At 45.2% G+C, this 23,423-nt stretch overlaps 1 protein-coding gene across 1 annotated transcript in view; it reads right to left on the bottom strand.

Annotated features, from left to right (window-relative positions):
* LOC126184036 (uncharacterized) overlaps positions 1-23,423 on the bottom strand; it is a 106,067-nt gene that overhangs the window by 36,078 nt on the left and 46,566 nt on the right. The window contains exons 3-4 of the mRNA XM_049926393.1: positions 15,862-16,038; positions 11,157-11,937 (exon numbers count right to left, since the gene is read on the bottom strand). Coding sequence (XP_049782350.1) covers positions 11,157-11,937; positions 15,862-16,038 — 958 coding nt within the window. The remainder of the gene's footprint in view (positions 1-11,156; positions 11,938-15,861; positions 16,039-23,423) is intronic.

The raw sequence follows: 23,423 nt of genomic DNA, 5'->3' as shown, positions 1-23,423 counted from the left end.
TGTAGTACATTAGAGATTTGTTTGAAACTAATGATTGCGTAGTATTCAGTGCCGATCATATTGCAGGGAGTAGTGGCTTACATCTTCTCCGTGTGTTCTTTCATTGCTGTTCCTTCAATTGACAATTTGCATTACTGTATACTCTGTTTCAGCTGAAGTTCATTTACGACCAGTCTATGGTGGTTTTGCAGTTTTCACTATCATTATTGTGTATATATATGGTGGAAGCTTTATGGAACGTTGGCGAATTACTTCGCGTTCTACAAAAGAATCCTGCGTTTTTTGTAGTGAAGACTCAGCCCTCTATCTGGTTTACAATCCGACTAACACTATAAAGGCTTTTGAGCTGAACATCAATTGCTCCTTGGGGACGGAGGCTGGAAGGTCTGTTGTTACTGCCACTTATTATGAACTCTATGATGTACTGTGAATCCATGAATAAGACGAAAAATAATACGAGGTCATGCCTTGTTTTGAAGTTATTCTTCAAAATTAATAGCTAGTGCAGGAAACCACGCTATGTAGACACTAACCCAATGTAAATATTTACACACCTTATGTCCTGCTTTGCAGAACATTCAGGTATCCTGATTCAGGCTCCCTGTAATTTTTCTAAGTCAATTCGGTCGACTAGCGGGAACAATGAAATACCTAATTTAGCTGTCAGCTTTTGCGTTTCAAATACGAATACATATAGCTATCTCCAACGTGAAGTTAATATCTTACATCTAGCACCGGAACCAGATTTAGGGTTTTAACATCCTTTGGACACAGTGTTTTTGGACTGAGCACCAATTTGGGTAGTGACAACAAAAAGAAGATCAGCTGTATCCGTTTCACAGAGTGTTGGCATTTTTATGCAATATACACACTTCTCAGAGGCACTATGATAAATAACAAAAGTAAAAAATCTTAAAATGCACTGGCTTTGCAGTATCACAAAGGATTCAGATGCATATGCACGCGTGTTCAACTGCATATTAAATGTCTTCTTGACAGTACAGTGAAGTTTAGCAGTTCAAGAACTTTGTAGGAAAAAAAATTCCATACAGCAGTAGGTCATGGATTCTTTAAAATGTTTTGGATTTTATTGTAACTCATGTTAGCAATTAGCCGGCCGGTGTGGCCGAGCGATTCTAGGCGCTTCAATCTGGAGCGGCGCGACCGTTACGGTCGCAGGTTCGAATCCTGCCTCGGTCATGGTTGTGTGTGATGTCCTTAGGTTAGTTGGGTTTAAGTAGTTATAAGTCTAGGGGACTGATAGCCTCAGATGTTAAGTGCCATAGTGCTCAGAGCCATTTTTTTTTGTTAGCAGTTAAAATGTGCATCTGATTTTCCACGTCTGAGGCATGTGTGTGGGCCTTGGGAAAGAAAGATTCGTATGATTTAAGAGGCAACATTTTACTTCCTCCATCGTCCTCGGCGAACGAATAGTTTGCTTCGCCTACGATAACATTTACGCGAATGAAACTGTCCACACTAACCTGCAATCTATGACACGACTTGATTTCGAAAGGTGTGGGAAGGGGTGGGGAGAGGAGGGGTGGGGGAGAAGAGTGTAAGTTAATCATATCATGGTGGAGAATTTGGTAAACAAAACATTCTATGAACGGCAAAGGGAGTCAGTGTTCCGTTGGAACTTTTGATAACACTCATACATGGGCTTTATAACAACAGCTTATAAAGGTCAGTTTGTGCGATTGATTTAAATGCCTGTTGCACTTGTTCAATACAGGGCCCTTTAATGCTGTTTACGGATAACGCTAATGACGTCCGATGAAGTCTCATATACGCTCGACTGGGGGCGTATCTGGTGATCGAGGAAACCCAGGCTACATGCCGACAAACTCTAGAGCATGTTGGGTTACAAGAGCGGTATGTGGAGGAGTACTATCCTGTTGGAAAACACGTCCTGGAATGTTGTTCATGAACGGAAGCACAGCAGGTCGAATCATCAGAGTGGTGTACAAATTTGCATTCCGGTGACGTGGGATAATAACCAGAGTGCTCCCGCTGTCATACGAAATCGCATTCCACACCATAACTCGAAGTGTACGTCCAGCGTGTCTAGCGCGCTGACAGCTTGATTACAGGCCCTCAATTTTTCTTCTTGTCCGCCTCGGTAGATGTACGCTCAGCACTTCAGATTGATGAACGAAGAGGCCAGGGTTTGATTCCTGGTCTGGTCGGAGATTTTCTCCACTTGCAAACTGGGTATTGTGTTGCCCCTGCACTCGAATCGTCATAATTGACTTAACTGTTGAGATGGCTGCATGGGTACGGCCCGAAAGCCAGTAGATTGAAAATAACTGGCCTCCTCTTAACTAAAATACGGTCATAACCGACATCAAAGAAGAAATAGCTTTCATCAGAAAACACAGCAGCCCTCGAACCTCTAACTTGACACCATTCAAGTCGCAAATGGCTGTGGTTTAGGGTCAGTGGAACGCACTATAAAAAGTGTGACGTCATCCACATGAGTACTAAAAGAAGACAGTGAAATCAGGTTACACGATAGATCACAAAAAATTGTCTGTCAACTAAATGACTAGGGATTACGATATCCCGCAACTTAAATTGAAACAGACAGAAAATGATGTTGGGAAGGCAAATCAGACTGCGTTTTAATGACAGAAGACTTAGAAGATTTAACAGATCTACTAAACGGACGGCGTGCACTACGCTCGTCCGTCCTGTTCTAGAGTACTGCCGTACGATATGCGATCCATACCAGATAGGACTGTCGGTTAACATCGAAAATGTTCAAATAAGGGCGCTCGCATTTCATCATTGCGAAATAGGGGAGAGAGTCACGGATACGGTACGCCTGTTACGGTGGCAGTCACTAAAACAAGGGTGTTTAGTTGCTGAGAGATCTTTCCACGAAATGTCTATCACCTCCTTTTTCTTCCGTATGTTAAAATATTTTGCTGGGGCACCTACAAAGGGAAAAATGATTGTGGCAATAAAGTAAGAGAAATTAGACCTTGCACGAAAAACTAAGTGTTCGTTTCTCCCGCGTGTTATGCGAGATTCGCACGATAGATAAACACACTGAAGGTAGTTCGATGAACACTGTGCCAAGCACGAAACTCTGAATTTCAGAGTAGTTATGTAGATGTGCCACCTGGTGTGACATATATGATCTCAGAATCTCTGTGATGAACACTGTGTTGTAGTAGTAGTAGTAGTAGTAGTAGTAGTAGTAAGTAATTAACAGATAAAATTTTGATTGTGGAACACATGATTTCTGAGAAACGAGTGTTCAGTGCAAGTCTTTACTACACATTATTTGAGAGATTTTTGAACTATGTATTCCAGTGGCTTGTGGTAGTGACATTACATCTTCAGCTTTTTGAAGGAAGTACGGAATACTGATGATGATGATGATGATGATGTTTGGTTTGTGGGGCGCTCAACTGCGTGGTTATCAGCGCCCGTACAATTACCCAATCTTTGCTCAGTCCAATTTTGCCACTCTCCTGGATGATGATGAAATGATGAGGACAACACAAACACCCAGTCATCTCGAGGCAGGTGAAAATCCCTGACCCCGCCGGGAATCGAACCCGGGACCCCGTGCTCGGGAAGCGAGAACGCTACCGCGAGACCACGAGCGGCGGACACGGAATACTACCAGGATGAAACGAAAGGGCGAAAGAAGAAGAATAGGAACAGAGGGATACTAATTAATTTCTTTCGAGTTTATCGCTTGATGCGAAATATCAGCAATAAAAGTACACAAAATTTAGTTTTATGAGTAGTATGTTTCACGCTCTATCATGATACGAAATAAGAGGACGAAAAGTAACACAGTTAGTTGGGTAGAAGTACTTTAAGAAATCCGCTGAGAAACAAATATTTTCAGGCAGATGGGACGATGGAGTACAGTCTGTGTGAGTTTGGCTGTGACTAAAGGTGAAACATCGATAGCCAAAGGAAGTTAATCAACACTACAAGGACTTTCAGCTATTGCCGACGACAATACAATCGACAGTGAAAATTTCCGTCTAAATTAATTCTGGGAATAAGACTCGAAAAGAAATTTCGAGGCGCTACAGGTTGTACAGCAAGACTTCGTATTAATCACCAAACCTTGACGAAGTTGCAGAAGTGAGGTATCTGCTACCGAACGTCAGATAAGGATGCAAGAAGGAAAAAGCCCAGCCTAAGAACTAAATGACATACTTGTAGAAAAACACACATTTGAAAAATCATATTCCGTAAAGAACAGCTATGAATTTATTATAAGTTTGAAAGATTTGACAGTACCACCTTAAGTTAAGCTTCTGTCCCTAGATATTTTAAACCTTTACTGCAATATATCTGTAGCTGAAACAGTTGAGATAATAAGTATTAACCTATTGAGAAACAAGACAATGAGCAAACCAGAAATCATGGAACTTACAGATATACTTAATTTAGTACTCTCACATAATTACTTCTCTTTTAACAATAAAATTTACAAGCAGGACCAAGGACTAGCAATGGGAAGCCCTCTCAGTGGCCTAATAGCTGAAATATTTATCAACGATATAGAAAATAAAATACTGACACTAAACGATAACATCACAAGCAAAGTTAAATTCTATAAGAGATGTGTAGATGACACCCTCATTCTATTTTGTGGCACAGAGGATGAAGTAACAAACCTTTTTGACAAATTCAATAGCATACATAAAAATATTCAATTCACCCTTGAACAGGAAGAGAACACCACCATACCTTTTCTTGGTATAAACATATCGAAACAGAACCAAAAGGTAGCTTTCAATGATTATAGAAAACCTACTGGCACCGACACCATTACACCAAACTCGTCTACATATCCCTCCTCCCACAAAAAAGCTGGTTGTAGATCAATGCTGTACAGAGCTCATAAATTTCCACTTCAACATACAGAACTCCAACAAGAAATAGAACCCATAACATATACCGCAACAAACAATGGGTATGATCTTTCTCTTAATTAATACCATGTCAAAACAGATAAAAAATAAACTGAACAAACAACATCTAACTACACTCACAACTGACAGTACCCCAGCAGTAAAATATGTAAAAATGCCATATCTTGGAATAGTATCTGACAAATTAGCAAGACTATTCAAAAACACAAAAGCAAAAATCAGCTTCAGCACCAACAACAACCTAAGTGGGAAGCTTATCCACAATATAAAACCACCAGATACAAGTCTGGATGCATCTGGCATTTAGAAAATTACTTGCAGCTAATGTAATAAATATTATATCTGCCAAACAGGCAGAAATTTCAGAACGCGATTCAACAAACATTTAGACTGCTACAGGCTTGATAAATACATTAGCAGTAGCCACTCACATTAAAGACACAAGCCACCCTTTGAAAATCGAAGACGACCTCGAAATCTTACACAAAATAGGAAAAGTGTAAGAAAGGATATCATATAAGAAATGGAAATTTTCATACATAATACAAAGCATGGATATAAAATTCTTAATGAGATAATCGAATTCAAAGACCCAAGTTCTTCAACAGTCTTAAGCCATTTCCAACAACAGATTGAAGATGTGTAGATGTAAATAAATGACTACAAATCTGTCAGTACCAAGAATATCGATACAAAACCTCTATAATCGACACTGACTCAGATGCTACAAGGCCGCCATCTTGTGTTATGTGCATAATGTTTACATGTACGTCTAAGCAATTTGTGCAGTGAATTACTTTGGATATCAGAGAAAATACAATGTGCAATAGTGTAATATTAATCAACAGCTCCGCCATTACACCAGTGATGCAAATGAAGCTGCAAGGTGATGAAATCGTAAGTGATCAGCTGTCATACAAAAGCCTTTCACGCTAGTTTCGTAACTCACAATTGATGCAAAACTATCTGCATCCTATAAATACACAGTCAACCACAAGGAAGAAAACCAGCAGAAGACATCAATGACTTCTATTTCTGGCCATCCACTGCCCCCCTCCTCTCCCCCAAATGCCACACCAACCGCTACAGTAACACAATGGACAAAGAGTTTTAGATTAATCCTAGTTTACGACGGTTTATTTTTAAGTAACATTTCTCTGTATGTACGTATAAACGCCTGAAGATGAAAAGAACATGTTCGAAATGCGTTGTATTATGTTGGATTAAACATAAAACAAAAAATAAAGTGACTGGTAACAGAAATTACAAATAATTATCCCACACAGTCACGGCTCACAAACACTGCCACTATAGCCGAGAATAATTAGGAACAATCTTAGTAACTTACTGCAGTACCCGTATTCAACGGATGCTATTGCACAGTGTACCACATTGCCTTTAACATTAGTGACGCGAGCTGTTTTAGCGAATCTGAATACAAAGTAATTTTTTTTTAAAAAGAACAAGAATCTTGTCTTTGATTTGGTTTTCCCTGCAGATTCATTCTTAATTACACTGTCTAATCCGCAGTGTCTTCAGGAACTGGACCCTGGTGGTTTTCATCTGGTAAAGAGATGTTTACAGGCGTGGTCAGTAAGTTACGAAGTCATTGTTACGAGAGCCTTAGCATACAGTTGCTCATGTTTGACACTACCAGGATCAAGAGTCATCTGCGTTAAGGCTACTAGTGAGAGAATGTCCAATGTACTAAGACACTTCATGAACAATTCAAGTACACTATCTGATCAAAAGCGTCAGGACATTAATATGGAGTGTCACGACCGTTTCCTTTATACTGTCTTGAACTCTGCTGGGGTCACTTTCAGTGAGGTGTGGAAGTCCAGAGAAGTGACAGCTCTATCTCCCTCCCTTAAAATATGAAATCTTAATAGGATTAGCGACCTCAAGGAAGTTGCTGCTAGGCTAAATACCCTAACACTCACAACCATCAAAAAGAAACGCGAAGTACATCTACTTCAAAAAGTTGACTAAAAATGCTTTTAACGCCTTTGTAAGAGAGAGTCTCTACTCCTTCCGATCTGGTCACGTGAGCGTAGAAAAGATGTGGAATGATTTTAAAGAGATACACTCCTGGAAATTGAAATAAGAACACCGTGAATTCATTGTCCCAGGAAGGGGAAACTTTATTGACACATTCCTGGGGTCAGATACATCACATGATCACACTGACAGAACCACAGGCACATAGACACAGGCAACATAGCATGCACAATGTCGGCACTAGTACAGTGTATATCCACCTTTCGCAGCAATGCAGGCTGCTATTCTCCCATGGAGACGATCGTAGAGATGCTGGATGTAGTCCTGTGGAACGGCTTGCCATGCCATTTCCACCTGGCGCCTCAGTTGGACCAGCGTTCGTGCTGGACGTGCAGACCGCGTGAGACGACGCTTCATCCAGTCCCAAACATGCTTAATGGGGGACAGATCCGGAGATCTTGCTGGCCAGGGTAGTTGACTTACACCTTCTAGAGCACGTTGGGTGGCACGGGATACATGCGGACATGCATTGTCCTGTTGGAACAGCAAGTTCCCTTGCCGGTCTAGGAATGGTAGAACGATGGGTTCGATGACGGTTTGGATGTACCGTGCACTATTCAGTGTCCCCTCGACGATCACCAGTGGTGTACGGCCAGTGTAGGAGATCGCTCCCCACACCATGATGCCGGGTGTTGGCCCTGTGTGCCTCGGTCGTATGCAGTCCTCATTGTGGCGCTCACCTGCACGACGCCAAACATGCATACGACCATCATTGGCACCAAGGCAGAAGCGACTCTCATCGCTGAAGACGACACGTCTCCATTCGTCCCTCCATTCACGCCTGTCGCGACACCACTGGAGGCGGGCTGCACGATGTTGGGGCGTGAGCGCAAGACGGCCTAACGGTGTGCGGGACCGTAGCCCAGCTTCATGGAGACGGTTGCGAATGGTCCTCGCCGATACCCCAGGAGCAACAGTGTCCCTAATTTGCTGGGAAGTGGCGGTGCGGTCCCCTACGGCACTGCGTAGGATCCTACGGACTTGGCGTGCATCCATGCGTCGCTGCGGTCCGGTCCCAGGTCGACGGGCACGTGCACCTTCCGCCGCCCACTGGCGACAACATCGATGTACTGTGGAGACCTCACGCCCCACGTGTTGAGCAATTCGGCAGTACGTCCACCCGGCCTCCTGCATGCCCACTATACGCCCTCGCTCAAAGTCCGTCAACTGCCCATACGGTTCACGTCCACGCTGTCGCGGCATGCTACCAGTGTTAAAGACTACGATGGAGCTCCGTATGCCACGGCAAACCGGCTGACACTGACGGCGGCGGTGCACAAATGCTGCGCAGCTAGCGCCATTCGACGGCCAACACCGCGGTTCCTGGTGTGTCCGCTGTGCCGTGCGTGTGATCATTGCTTGTACAGCCCTCTCGCAGTGTCCGGAGCAAGTATGGTGGGTCTGACACACCGGTGTCAATGTGTTCTTTTTTTCATTTCCAGGAGTGTAGTATCGACGGCAATTGAGAGATTTGTACCATATTAATTAATAAGCGATGGTACTGATCCCCATGGTACACAAAACGGGTCAGATCGCTGTTGCAGAAGCAACGAAAAAAAGCATACCACATTTAAAAGCGCAAAATCTCCAAGACTAGCAAAAGTTTTGCAGAAGTTCGAAATATAGTGCATACTTCAATGCGAGATGCTTTTAATAAATTGCACGACGAAACTGTGTCTCGGAATCTGGCTGAAAACCCATAGAGATTCTCGTCATACGTAAATCACATCAGCGGCAAGACGCAGTCAATACCTTCACTGCGCTATGACAACGGTGACGTCACTGATGAAGTGCCACTAAAGCAGAGTTATCAAACATGGTTTTATGAAACTACTTCACCAAAGAAGACGAAGTTAATATTCCTGAATTACAATCGAGACCAACTGCCAAGATGAGAAAAATAGAAGTAGACATCCTCGGTGTAGCAAAGCAGCTTAAATCACTTAATAAAGGCAAGGCCTTCGGTCCAGATTGTATACCAGTCAGGTTCCTCTCACAGTATGCCAGTATGCTGACGCAATAGCTCCATATTTACCAATTGTATACAGCTGCTCGCTCACAGAAAGTTCCGTACCTAAGGACTGGAAAATTGCTGAAGTCACACCAATACCCAAAAAGGGAAGTAGGAGTAATCCGCTGTAATACAGGCCCATATCACTAACGTCGATTTGCAGTAGGGTTTTGGAACATAGAATGTATTCGAACATTATGAATTACCTTGAAGAAAACAACTAGCTCTTTATACCCATGAAGTAATGAGTGCTATCGACAGTGGATGTCAAATTGATTCCATATAGTTTAGGTTTCCAGAAAGCTTTAGACACCGTTCCTCACAAGCGTCTTCTAAACAAACTGCGTGCCTATGGAATATCGCCTCAGTTGTGCGACTGGGTTCGTGATTTCCTGTCAGAATGGTCACAGTTCGTAGTAATAGACGGAAAGTCATCGAGAAAAACAGAAGTAATATCCGGCGTTCCCAAGGAAGTGTTATAGGCCCTCTATTGTTCCTGATCTATATTATCGACATAGGAGACAATCTGAGTAAACCTCTTAGATAATTTGTAGATGATGCTGTCATTTACCGTCTTGTAAAGTCATCAGATGACCAAAACGAATTTCAAAATGATTTAGTTAAGATATCTGTGTGATGAGAAAAGTAGCAATTGACCCTTAATAAAGGAAAGTGTGAAGTTATTCACATGACTACTAAAAGAAATCCGCTAAATCTCGAGCGATAAGTCACACAAATCTGAAGGCTAAATACTTGGGATTACAATTACAAATAACCTAAACTGGAAATATCACATAGATAATGTTGTGGGTAGAGTAAACCGAAGACTGCGATTCATTGGCAGAACACTTAGAAGGTGCAACAGATCTACTAAAGGTTTTTTTTTTTGGGGGGGGGGGGGGGGAAGGAGACTAGACAGCGAGGTCATCGGTCTCATCGGATTAGGGAAGGAAGTCGGCAGTGCCCTTTGAAAGGAACCATCCCGGCATTTGCCTGGAGCGATTTAGGGAAATCACGGAAAACCTAAATCAGGATGCGGGATTTGAACCGTCGTCCTCCCGAATGCGAGTCCAGTGTCTAACCACTGCGCCACCTCGCTCGGTTCTACTAAAGAGACTGCTTACATCCCAATTGCCGGCCCTATTCTGGAGTATTGCTGTGCGGTGTGGGATCCGAATCATGTGGGACTAGCGGATGACATCGAAAATGTTCAAAGTAGGGGAGTTAGTACCACAGACAAGATACGTGAATTGGAGTGCCAATCATTAAAACAAAGGCGTTTTTCGTTGCGACGGGATTTTCTCATGGAATTTCAATCACGAGTTTTCTCCTCCGATTGCGAAAACATTCTGTTGGCACCCACCTACATAGAGAGAAATTATCATCACTATTAAATAAGAGAAATCAGGACTCGCACAGAAAAATTTAATTGCTCATTTCTACTTCACATTGACATCAGGAACAGTCGACGTGGGCAGCTTTAGATGTGTTGGCAAGTCCACACCTTTTATATTGGAGGGTCCGCTCCCTCGTGACTTCTAGCGGACAGTTCTGCGTAACATAGAGCTACTTTAATACTTTTGACCTGATAGTGTTTACGTTTTGTATAATTTCGTTAGAATGTACTAATAAAAATTTTGTGGGTTGTATAGAAAATCCTATAGAACGCATCTAGGTCGCTACCGGGCACCACCACCGTGTATGCATCCGCGCATCAGGGATTCCATGCGACGGAGGGTGGATGCATGTATCTTCGCTAACGGAGGACATTTCGAACATTTCCTGTAACAAAGTGTTTGAAATCACGCTGGTACGTTGTGTTGCTATGTGTTTCCATTCCATGATTAATGTGATTTGAAGGGAAGTAATAAAATGAGCTCTAACATGGAAAGTAAGCGTTTCCAGAGACATGTCTACAGAACATATTTTCTTTCTTTGTGTGTGAGGAATGTTTCCTGAAAGTTTGGCTTTTTGTAATTCCCTGTATACTAATAAAATATGCTCAGGGAAATGGTCAGACTAAGGAAAGTAAGAAAACAAAACAAGAAACTTCCTCTTACTGGGGAGAGGACGATACACGGACCCAAAGATTATGGAATTATTTAAGTAAGGGACGATCAAAAAGAAAAAAAAACATTTAATTAGGATATAGAGCTGTGAATGAAGCCACTTACTTTCAGCAGTTCTTCGGACGAAGTTGTTAGCCGAGAGTCCTGACATGATGACCTTTAAAGGAGAGCGGGCTTCATCCTGTGCGATGGCTTGCTCAATGCGGTTTTTCTCGTCAATGGCATCCAGCCGTAGTGAGTCTTCGAGCATGGAGCCTAGCTTCATATCTGCAGCTGCTCTCCCTTTCTTTATCATCGTATCAATTTTGTCCGACATAGCTGTTTCAGACATAGCACTCTGCTCTGGCGTTAACATGTTGTCCTTCGACCAATTATCCTTATTCGGTGGCATATTACTGGCCATGGGCATTTTTTCTTTTGTCGGCGTTTCCATTTCCTGGTCCTTTTCGTTCACGTTTTTAACTGGCCCCGTCACATCCATTTGTGACATCATTGAATCTTTTTTCGTTTCCTCTTTAACTGGCTCTGCATTTCCCACCGCCATCATAGGTGTTTCGTGCGATTTGTGTGGATTACTGTCTTCCGCGCTTGCCTCTGTATTTGTCTTATTAGACTCCGATTCATTCTCTTTTTTCTTCGAAGGCTTGTTTCCTTCCATATTCTCTTCGGATTCCATGGGATTCTTCATTTCATCTCCTTTTCCCTTGTCCACTTCCATCACGTCTTCATTTGGCATTGTGGTTGGTTGGTCTGCAATTCTCTCTACGTTTTTTACTTCGGTCAAATAGTATTTCTTTAAGACCTGGCTGTACGCGTCGTTTATTGTGAAGTTCCTGTACACATATAACCACGATCTGAGACCTTGGTTCTTAGCACCATCGTCCATCTAAAAAAGAAATAAAAATAACGTTAAAAACATGCAGTAACAAAAATCTATTTACTTTCATTAAAAGATACTGCTACAGACACGAAGTAAGTATACGTATTATACATATACTTTCTATTTTTTTGGACAACGTGGACATTTTTGTCATGTAAGAGCGCGTTTTATTTAAGTCTGGTAACAAAATGTAATCAACTGAAGTGTTGTTATAAACGTAAAATGGTACTTCCATTTTAGACTTCGATAATGTTTGTAAGTTATTGTTCACGAGGAATAGAAGTATCGGCTGCACCTTTCTCTCCAACGAAGAATTAATGTAACATGTATGAAAGCAGATTTTTATTGTGTCTGCTCTTAACGCTATTGAAAATTGGAACTATCCCACCAATTTTTAAAAAACTTACTGCGTTGAGCTAGTATAGGAGGTAATAATTATGAATGATGGTAAGTGAGCTGCAAATGAGGGGAAGACGTCAAAGATTGTTACTGTCTACTACAATTATTAGCTGACGCTGTACCACTTAGATTTAAGTTCAGTTTGGAAAAAAATCTCACAGTATATGTTAATGGTCTAATTATAATGTGTGATAACTTACTTCATTTGGTATAATTTAGACTGCATAACACATTAGTCTTACTTCATAATCAGACAATAATGAAAGTTTTCTCACAGAAAATCCAGTATTAAAACTTTTGCTTATGATAAGGGCATTTTAATCTCTTCCTCAGTAAGCTAAAAGTAATACATGTAGCTAGCTGATCAGTGGACACAAAAGGGTGAGTCAGCCATTCCATCAACACATTAAGACCTCCAAACAATGGGGTCTTAAGCTTGAGTTCACAAAACCTGAAAGCGTTGCTACACTTTTCTGAAACAGAAGGCAAGTTACACAAAGTTACACGATATGAAATGCAGTCAGTTAAAATACGACATTTAGTGATTCATACGCCTCAAGCGACACAAACTTCGTGGCTTCTCTCGACGGAGGATGAAGCAGTGTGTCTGTAGATTAGCACCGGACATCTACACGATATTTCACTGTATGTCTGACAAGATGGAAGGTTTCTAGAATGAAATTATCACTCTACAGCGGAGTGTGCGCTGATATGAATCTTCTTGGCAGATTAAAACAGTGTGCCGGACCGAGACTCGAACTCGGGACCTTTGCGTTTTGCGGTAGAGCAGTTGCCCGCGAAAGGCAAAGGTCCCGAGTTCGAGTCTCGGTCCGGCACACAGTTTCAATCTGCCAGGAAGTTTCAAGATGGAAGGTTTTATTGGTATTAAATACAATATACATTACGAAACTTAGGTGCCTATCTCTGTCCCATTCATTTGCTCGAAACGCCAATATTTTCATCTTTTGAAGACCACCACATATCCTTGTCCAGAGTAATGTCAAGTAACGCAGTATTCAAAACTAATGTACATCCTGATACACACTATATTTCGTGTTTTTAATTTATTTCCTCAGCCTCTTCATTGTCTTGATTTTACACAGAAATTTCTTAATTTGGATTATATTTCAGGGAATGTTTCTCAATTTAAAATTTGAGAGTAGTAATTGGCTAAAATAATGTCTTATCAGAATATCAGAATATCGATGACGTTGAGTAAATTTCAAAATTATAAAGCTAAATGTCCTACGATGCAACTAATATGAGGGTGCGATAAAAAGTGATGCCATCTACTATTTGTGTGAAAAAGCTTTTTGAATCAAACAAGTGCTAATAACTTCTGCATCCTCGTTATTCATGTCTGCGCGTTTCCAGTCCTTTGCCGCGAGAGGGCCCCGAATTGTAGCCTCTAACATGGCGGTTTGCAATTTAACTACGTCGGTGCGCGAGAAACAGCGTACTGTAATAGAGTTTCGAAAAGTTGGTCCACATCCGGGCACCGTCTCCCTCGGCATGACAGAGACAGACCACACACGTGCGCTGCCAACAGTCCGAAACCTCGGGCTCATTTTCATCGATAATCCTCCAAACAATTCCGAATTGGCCTCACCCGATTTCCATATGTTTCCCAAACTTAAAGAACAGCTTCGAGGACGTCACTTTGATAGTGTTGCAGCGTTGAAAGCGGAGGCGAGGTTTTGGCTCTGTCAACACGGCCAAACATTTTAACAGTGACGGTATTAACAAATTTATCTCTCGTTAGGTGAAATGTGTTCGTTGCCAGGGTGGCTGTTTAGGAGTAAATATGTACACGTGAAGAATAAAGATGTAGGATGTTAATAATGTCTTATTTTAACAGCATCAACAGTCTTCACAAAGAAAACGAAGGTATTACTTTTGAGAATGCTCTAGTAACGTAACATTGCTTTAAAACAGAATAAGCAATTTAATTACTCTAAACCACAGGATGTCATAATAAGCTGACCGACAAAATTTTTATAAATAAGTCGATGGCGGGTACCGATTAGTATTATTTGTGGTCATGTTCAGTATCTGAGTCGGATAGTGTGTAACGATTGCCTCTAACTATAGCAGTGGCGGTATTTTTAACTCTTGCACCTGACTAACAGAAGCTGAAAGAGAAGTGCGTTGGGTTTTCCCAATCTTGTAGCCAAGGGAAGTATTAACGAAAATTACAGAAAGTTTTTCTTCACTAATCTGAATGTATACTTCCCCAGTGGCATGTGGCGATATATTTTGGTTCTTCTTCTTCTTCTTCTGTAGTGGTCAATCCAAGGATTGGTTTGCAACAGCTACAATGGCAGCTTGTCTCCATTCTGTGCGTCTTTCAGCTTTTCTCTTCATTTCTTTACAGGTGTTACATCCCACATCTTTCACGATTTGATCCATGTACCTCAGTTGTGGTCTTCCTCTTGGTCTTTTTCCCTCGACATATCCCTCTATGATTGTGTTCAGGAGTCCTTTGTGTCTGAATAGATGGCCTGTAAATTGCACTCTTCTTTTAACAATGAAACTCCAGAAGCTTTTCTTCTCACCTGTTCTTTCCAGAACCACTTCGTTTGTGACCTTGTCGATACATTTTATTTTGAGCATGCGTCTATAGCACCACATTTCAAAAGAATTTACCTTCTGGCCTTCCTCTGTCCCGAGAGTCCATGTTTCACACCCATAGCATGCCCCACTCCACACATATGATTTCAAAAATCTTTTCCTGATTTCAAGGCTGATGCTCTTAGATGTTAAGATGTTTTTCTTCTTGTTAAAAGCAGCCTTTGCTTGAGCAATTCTACTTCTCACTTCTGCCTTGCTCCTTCCATCCCTGGTAATATTACTGCCCAGATAAGTAAATTTATCAACTTGTTCAAGCAGTTCATTGCCTACATGAATTTGGACTTTCACTTGATCATTTTTGTCGCATGCCATTACTTTTGTTTTTGCTTTATTAATTCTCATATTATACTCTTCCCCCATAACTTTATCCATTCTATTCAGTAGGACTACAAGATCTTCTTCACTTTCAGCCAGGACAGCTATATCATCGGCATATCTTATCCTATCTATTCGTTGGCCATGAATTACTACACCTGTCTGTGAATTTTCCCTTACTTTTTTCAGCGCCTCTTCAATGTATAGGTTAAAGATAACAGGGGATAGTGCGCAACCTTGTCGGACACCTTTCCGTATCTGCACCTCTACTTGTTTTATCCGTCCACGGATAACGGTCTCGTTTTTGTACAGGTTCCATATCATTTTTCTACCTTTATAGTCTATTCCTACTTTTTGGTTATCTGGCCAAATAAATCACATTCTCTTTTTAAGGAAATGTTAATTTTTTTAATGTTTGGATGAAGGAGATCAGATGACAATGCGTTATGCTCGAGCAACTGAGCCGTTTGGAGGCATGGTGTTTGCGTGTGTGGTCAGTGTCGTGACAAAGTTATACTAGTTTGCCTTCGGGATTACGAAATAAAGCAGAAGTGGTTAAAGAATGACCACTACTACGATACTTACGACGGCGTGCAGGGCGGTCTGGTAGGCGCTCCTCGTCAGCTGTCTGTCGTCAGGCAGGCGCAGGGCCCACTCCAGTTGGCGACGCGTCATGCCGGAAGCACCCTCCGCCGCAGCGGCCAGCAGAGTCGCGTAGCCCAGCGGCGAGAAAGCCACGTTCTGATCGCTCTCTGCGTACTCCTACGGCACAGCAGCGTGAAAGATTGTGTGGCAGTCAACATTGTAGACTACACTACCGTCGAAACTCCCAACAGAATGTGGGTGATATGCTAATGAGGGGATATTACAGGTATGTCAGAAGAGAACTAACACGGAAATTTGAAATTTGTGGTAAGGTCTTATGGGACCAATCTGCTGAGGTCATCGGTCCCTAAGCTTACGCACTACTTAATCTACCTTTAACGTACGCTAAGGACAACACAGCCATGCCCGACGGAGGACCCGAACCTACGACGAGGGAAGCCGCGCGGGCCGTGACAAGGCGCCCCGGCCGCGCGGGTACCAACAAGGAGTCCGCCCCGGTAGCTGAGTGGTCACCGGCGCGGTAGCTCAGCATGTTCAGTCAGAGGGTTTGCTACCCTCTGTAATAAAAAAAACTGAGTTAATGGATCAACGACGAACTGAAACGGGTGTTTCCAGAATGAGATTTTCACTCTGCAGCGGAGTGTGCGCTCTATTTTTTGTGGTTTTAGGGCGCACAACTTCAACGGTCATTAGCACCCAGACTACGTTAGGAATGCACCGCGAGTCAAGTTTAAAACAGCAACGAAACGGAAAACACGATAAAAGACAGACTGAGGCATAGGATTAAAAAAAGAAAACAGCATAATCAAATGTCCTTAGAGAGGGTTGTCAAATTGATAAAATGAAGAACGCGAGCAGCTGCTCGTGGGTCATCCGCGAAAATGGCTTCTAGAGTACATGGCAGGCCAAGACCAAGACACATTGTATTAAAATCCGGACAGGACGTTAAAATGTGGCGGACCGTCAGCAATTGCCCACATGGACAGAACGGCGCCGGCGCAGCCGTCAGCAGATGGCGATGGCTGAACCGGCAGTGTCCAATTCGTAACCGGGCCAAAACTACCTCCTCCCGCCGAGAAGAGCGTGAGGAGGACGTCCAAGCCACGGGAAGAGGTTTCAAGGCCCGAAGCTTGTTGTCTGTAAGTGCAGCCCAATCGGCATGCCACAGCGATAAAATGCGCCGACAAATGACCCTGCTACAATCTGACGAAGGGACACAAAAAGAAGCTGTCCGAGGCTGGAGGGCCGCAGCCTTGGCCGCGGCATCTGCAGCTTCGTTCCCAGGGATACCGACATGGCCAGGAACCCACATAAAGCTAACCGGAGAACCGACGTCCACCAGCTGCTGAAGAGAGCGTTGGATCCGGTGCACGAAAGGGTGAACCGGGTACGGATCACTGAGGCTCTGGATAGCGCTCAGGGAATCGGAGCAGATAACATATGCAGAATGTCGGTGGCGGCAGATGTAAAGAACAGCCTGGTAGATGGCAAAGAGTTCAGCTGTGAAGACCGAACAATGGCCATGGAGCCGGTATTTGAAACTTTGTGCCCCGACAATAAAAGAACACCCGACCCCGTCATTGGTCTTAGAGCCATCTGTATAAATGAAGGTCATATTAATGAACTTCGAACGAAGTTCGACAAAACGGGAGTGGTGAACTGAACCGGGGGTAACCTCCTTCGGGTGCGAGCAGAGGTCAAGGTGGACGCGAAACTGAGCCTGGAGCCAAGGTGGCGTGTGGCTCTCGCCCACTCGAAAGGTTGCAGGGAGTGAAAAATTAAGGTGTTGAAGGAGGCGACGAAAGCTAACTCCAGGGGGTAGCAGGGCAGAGACATACAACCCGTATTGACGGTCGAGAGAGTCATCAAAAAAGGAACGATAAGACGGGTGGTCGGGCATTGCCAGTAGCCGACAGGCATACTGACAAAGCAGTATATCGCGCCGGTAGGTGAGTGGCAACTCACCAGCGTCAGCATGAAGACTCTCGACGGGACTAGTATAAAACGCTCCGATCGCAAGTCGTAAACCCCGATGTTGTATGGAGTTGAGGCGGCGTAAGATGGATGGCCGTGCAGAGGAGTATACGAAGCTCCCATAATTCAGTTTGGAGCGGACGATCGACCGATATAGACGAAGTAGGACGGTTCGATCCGCTCCCCACGACATACCACTGAGAACACGGAGGACATTTAGAGAACGGGTACAACGGGCAGCCAAATATGACACATGTGGAAACCATGTCCTGTCAAATGTAAGACCTAAAAATTTTGTTGTCTCCACGAATGGGAGAGCAACGGGACCGAATCGTAAGGACGGTGGGAGAAACTCTTTGTATGCCAGAAGTTAATACAGACCGTCTTCTCGGCAGAAAAACGGAAGCCATTGGCGACACTCCAGGAGTAAAGACGGTCAACAGAACGCTGAAGACAGCGCTCCAGGAAACACGTACGCTGCGCGCTGCAATAGATGGTAAAATCGTCCACGAAAAGGGAGCCTGATACATCAGCTGGGAGGCACTCCATTATTGGATTGATCGCTATGGCGAAGAGAGCGACGCTCAAAACTGAGCCCTGTGGCACCCCATTCTCCTGGCGAAAGGTGTCTGACAGGACAGAACCCACACGTACCCTGAACTGTCGATCCATTAAAAAGGAACGAATAAAAAGAGGGAGGCGACCGCGAAGGCCCCATGTATGCATGGTGCGGAGAATGCCCGCCCTCCAACAGGTGTCGTAAGCCTTCTCCAAATCAAAGAACACAGCCGCGGTCGGGCGCTTCCGCAAGAAGTTATTCATAATGAAGGTTGACAAGGTAACCAGATGGTCAACAGCAGAGCGGCGCCTACGAAATCCACATTGTACATTAGTAAGTAGGCGTCGAGACTCGAGCAGCCAAACCAATCGAGAGTTAACCATTCGCTCCATCACTTTACAGACACAGCTGGTAAGCGAGATGGGTCGATAACTGGAAGGCAAGTGCTTGTCCTTCCCCGGCTTAGGAATCGGGACAACAATAGACTCGCGCCAGCATGCGGGAACATGTCCCTCAATCCAGATGCGATTGTAAGTACGAAGAAGAAAACCTTTACCCGCAGGAGAAAGGTTCTTCAGCATCTGAATATGAATAGAATCAGGCCCTGGAGCGGAGGACCATGATCGGCCAAGTGCGTTTTCGAGTTCCCGCATGGTGAATGGGGCATTATAACTTTCACGATTCGAGGAGCGGAAGTTAGGTGGCCTAGCCTCCTCTGCCTGTTTGCGGGGGAGGAAGGCAGGGTGGTAATGAGCGGAGCTCGAAACCTCTGCGAAAAAGCGGCCGAAGGCATTGGAGACAGCCTCAGGGGCCACAAGGACGTCATTCGCGACCGTCAAGCCAGAAACTGGTGAGTGGACCTTAGTGCCAGATAGCCGGCGCAGGCTACCCCACCCAACAGAAGAAGGAGTAAAACTGTTGAAGGTGCTTGTGAAAGCAGCCCAGCTGGCTTTCTTGCTTTCTTTAATAATACGACGACACTGTGCACGTAATCGTTTATAATTGATACAATTCGCCACTGTAGGGTGGCGTTTAAATGTGCGTAAAGCACGTCGACGAGCACGTAAAGCGTCTCTACATGCTGCGGTCCACCAGGGGAACGGTACGCGACGTGGAGAAGAAGTAGGGTGAGGGATGGAATATTCAGCAGCAGTGAGAATGACTTCCGTGAGGTGTGCGACCTGACGATCGCAGCTTGTGAAGGTTTGATCCTGAAAGGTCGCCCTGGAAGAGAAGAGCCCCCAGTCTGCTTTGGAGATGGTCCAACTAGATGAGCACGGAGAGGGGGTATGCTGCAGGAGATGGATAACACACCACACGGGAAGTGGTCGCTCGAATATGTATCAGAAAGTGCATACCACTCAAACCGGCGTCCAAGTTGGGGAGTACATATAGAGAGGTCTAAATGGGAATAGGTGTGAGATGTGTCCGAAAGAAAAGTAGGGGCGCCAGTACTGAGGCAGACAAGATTGAGCTGGTTGAAAAGGTCTGCTAACAGGGAGCCCCTCGGGCAGGATGCTGGAGAGCCCCAAAGGGGATGGTGGGCATTGAAGTCTCCAGTTAACAAAAATGGTGCAGGTAGCTGAACAATAAGTTGCATCATGTCTGCCCTGGTAACGGCAGACGACGATGGAGTGTAAACGGTACAAATGGAAAATGTAAAAGTGGGGAGAGTAATGCGGATGGCAACTGCCTGCAGGCCGGTGTGCAACGGGATGGGATCGTAGTAAATATCATCCCGGACCAGCAACATAACCCCTCCATGAGCCGGGATACCTACCACAGGGGGTAGGTCAAAACGCACAGAGGTGTAGTGTGCCAAGGCAATTTGATCGCATGGGCGTAGCTTCGTTTCCTGGAGGGCTACGACGAGCGGACGGTGCAAGCGGAGCAGCAACTTCAAGTCCTCTCGGTTGGAGCGAATGCTGCGAATATTCCAGTGAATAAGTGCCATCGTAAGAAGAAAAGGAAGATGAAAGAAGGGGTCACCTCGAAGGCCGCTGAGGGCCTGGCTTCGAGCGAGCACTGCCGCCGCTATCAGTGGGCGGACAGTCATCGTCCATTGGGTCTATAGGTTCATCGGCCATCTTGGGAAGATGGCCGGGAGGGGAAGCTTCCGCCGCCGGTGAAAGGCCAGATGTTCGGCTACCAGCGGTGCGGCCAGGCGAAACGGATGACGGCCTGGGGCGGCAACCGCTGGGTGGCGCAGGAGAAGAAATGCGCCGTGGCGGAGAAGGAGAACTGTGCTTCCTATGAGCCTTCTTGGAAGGACGTTTGGTGGAAGGACCGGTCGAAGGCTGGGAGGTCGAGGTACGTAGGAAGTCTGCACGGGACGGTTCCTCCTTGAAGGCCCGTGCATCTGACTTCGGGGTATTCGTCTTAGCAGAAGCTGATGAAGGGGCTGGTGTCTGTGGGGTGATGGGAGGAAGAGGAGACGTCGACCGCGCGATCTTAGCACTGGCCGAACGGGCGACCGTGGTGCTGAAGGTCAGATCGCATGTCTGGGTTGCCACCTCGCTGGTAGTCCGAGGAGAGGCGAGGACAGTACTGTATTTCCCCGCTGGGAGCAGCGTGGGCTTCCTACTAGCCAATAGCTTGCGAGCAGCCGAGGTGGACACTTTCTCTTTGACCCGAATTTCTTGGATACAGCGTTCTTCCTTATAGACAGGACAGTCGAGGGAGGATGCGGCATGGTCACCCTGACAGTTCACACAACGTGGAGACGGAGGTGGACAGTCACCCTCATGGGCATCCCTGCCACAAGTGACACATTTAGCCGCATTGGAACAAGACTGTCGAGTGTGATTGAAACGCTGACACTGGTAGCAGGGCGTAGGTGTCGGGACATAGGGGCGAACAGAAATAACCTCGTAGCCCGCGTTGATGCGCGATGGCAGCTTAACACTATCAAACGTCAAGAAAAGTGTCCGGGTTGGTACAAGGTCATTGTTGACCTTTTTCATGACCTTATGGACAGCCGTCACGCCCTGCTCAGCGAGGAAAGATTGAATCTCCTCGTCAGTCAATCCGTCGAGGGATCTAGTATAGACCACACCACGAGACGAATTCAAAGTTCGGTGAGCCTCCACCCGGACAGGGAACGTGTACAGGAGTGTGGCCCGAAGCAGTTTTTGTGCCTGAAAGGCGCTCTCAGTTTCTAGTAATAAGGTACCGTTACGCAACCTTGTACAAGATTTGACAGATCCGGCTATGGCATCTACGCCCTTCTGGATAACGAAAGGGTTGACAGAGGAAAAATCCTTTCCGTCCTCAGATCGAGAAACGACGAGGAACTGTGGGGGCAGGCGGTAGTACTTTTGTCACTGGTGGCTGGTCATGTTTCCGTTTTTGGACAGAAGTCGAGAGAGATGGAGTGAAATCCATTGCGGAGGAATCCCCCATGATTGCCAGCGTCTCCGATGGCGCGCTCCTTCCTTGTGGGGACCCTCTCAGAGGGCACTCCCGCCTTAGGTGAATGTTTACACCTCAGGTCACACCTCCCGAGAAACAGACGGAGGGACCAATCGGCATGGTCAGAAGGTATCAGCTCAGGCAATCACCCCTCCCCGGACCTGGCCTTTACCAGGGGGTACGTGCGTGCCTTACATGTCTACCCAGGGCGGGGAATTACGCGTTACCCTGTCACCGGCTACGCGTGCGAACGCGTGGGTCGGCCTTCAGGCGCGCACAGGGAGGAAGGAAGAAGAGGAAAAAGAAGAGAGAGAGGGAGAGAGAGGACAGACTGTCTCAAACGCCGAGGCGGAGACCAGAGAAGGCAAGGAGAAGAAGGCAATGAGAAGAAGGCAATGAGAAGAAGGCAATGAGAAGAAGGCAATGAGAAGAAGGCAATGAGAAGAAGACAATGAGAAGAAGGCAAGGGAAAGAGTAAGGAAGACAGTGAGGTGGAGAAGAGCAAAGAAAGGAACCAACCAAAGGAAGGAAGAAACGAGAAGTGAAAAAGCAAAATGACCGCAAATAGAGGTCGTGGAACCGTCCGTCTCCGGACGCAGGCGCTAACTACCCCCTTGAGGGGGGAGGGACTCCTTTTAGTCGCCTCTTACGACAGGCAGGAATACCTCGGGCCTATTCTAATCCCCGGACCCGCAGGGCGGGGGGGGGGGGGGGGAGTGTGCGCTGATATGAAACTTCCTGGCAGATTAAAACTGTGTGCCCGACCGGGTGTCTTGCGACGTCCGCCCCGAGCAGATGAAACGAACGAAAACGAACAAAGTGAGATTTAAAAAAAGTGGTCAGCGCGACGGAATGTCAATCCTAAGGGCCCGGGTTCGATTCCCGGCTGGGTCGGAGATTTTCTTCGCTCAGGGACTGGTTGTTGTGTTGTCTTAATCATAATCATTTCATCCCCATCGACACGCAAGTCGCCGAAGTGGCGTCAAATCGAAAGACTTGCACCCGGCGAACGGTCTACCCGACGGGAGGCCCTAGTCACACGAAATTTTTACCAACAAGGAATTAAGTATTTTGGAAGCGTTGGTGAAAGCTCAAATGTGTATGAAATCTTATGGGACTTAACTGCTAAGGTCATCAGTCGATAAGCTTACACACTACTTAACCTAAATTATCCTAAGGACAAACACACACACCCATGCCCGAGGGAGAACTCTAACCTCCGCCGGGACCAGCCGTACAGTCAATGACTGCAGCGCCCCAGGCCGCTCGGCTAATCCCGCTTTTCGAAGCGTTGGTGACAAAGTCGTTGAAAGCAGAATGGTTTATGTGGGTTCACAGACGTTGGTACAGACTTACTATCACCGAGAAATTTTTAAATTGTTTTTTCTCTGTATTGTTCTAGTCTATTGTTGGCGTTACAATTTCATATATCCTACTGCTTGTCTACATCTACATGGATACTCTGCGAATCCCATTTAAGTGCCTGGCAGAGCGTTGATCGAACCACCTTCACAATTCTCTATTATTCCAATCTCGTATAGCGCGCGGAAAGAATGAACACCTATATCTTTCCGTACGAGCTCTGATTTCCCTTATT

The sequence above is a fragment of the Schistocerca cancellata genome, chromosome 4 (genome assembly GCF_023864275.1).
Source record: "Schistocerca cancellata isolate TAMUIC-IGC-003103 chromosome 4, iqSchCanc2.1, whole genome shotgun sequence".
Taxonomy (NCBI): domain Eukaryota; kingdom Metazoa; phylum Arthropoda; class Insecta; order Orthoptera; family Acrididae; genus Schistocerca; species Schistocerca cancellata.
This window is presented reverse-complemented; position numbering and strand designations above follow the sequence as displayed.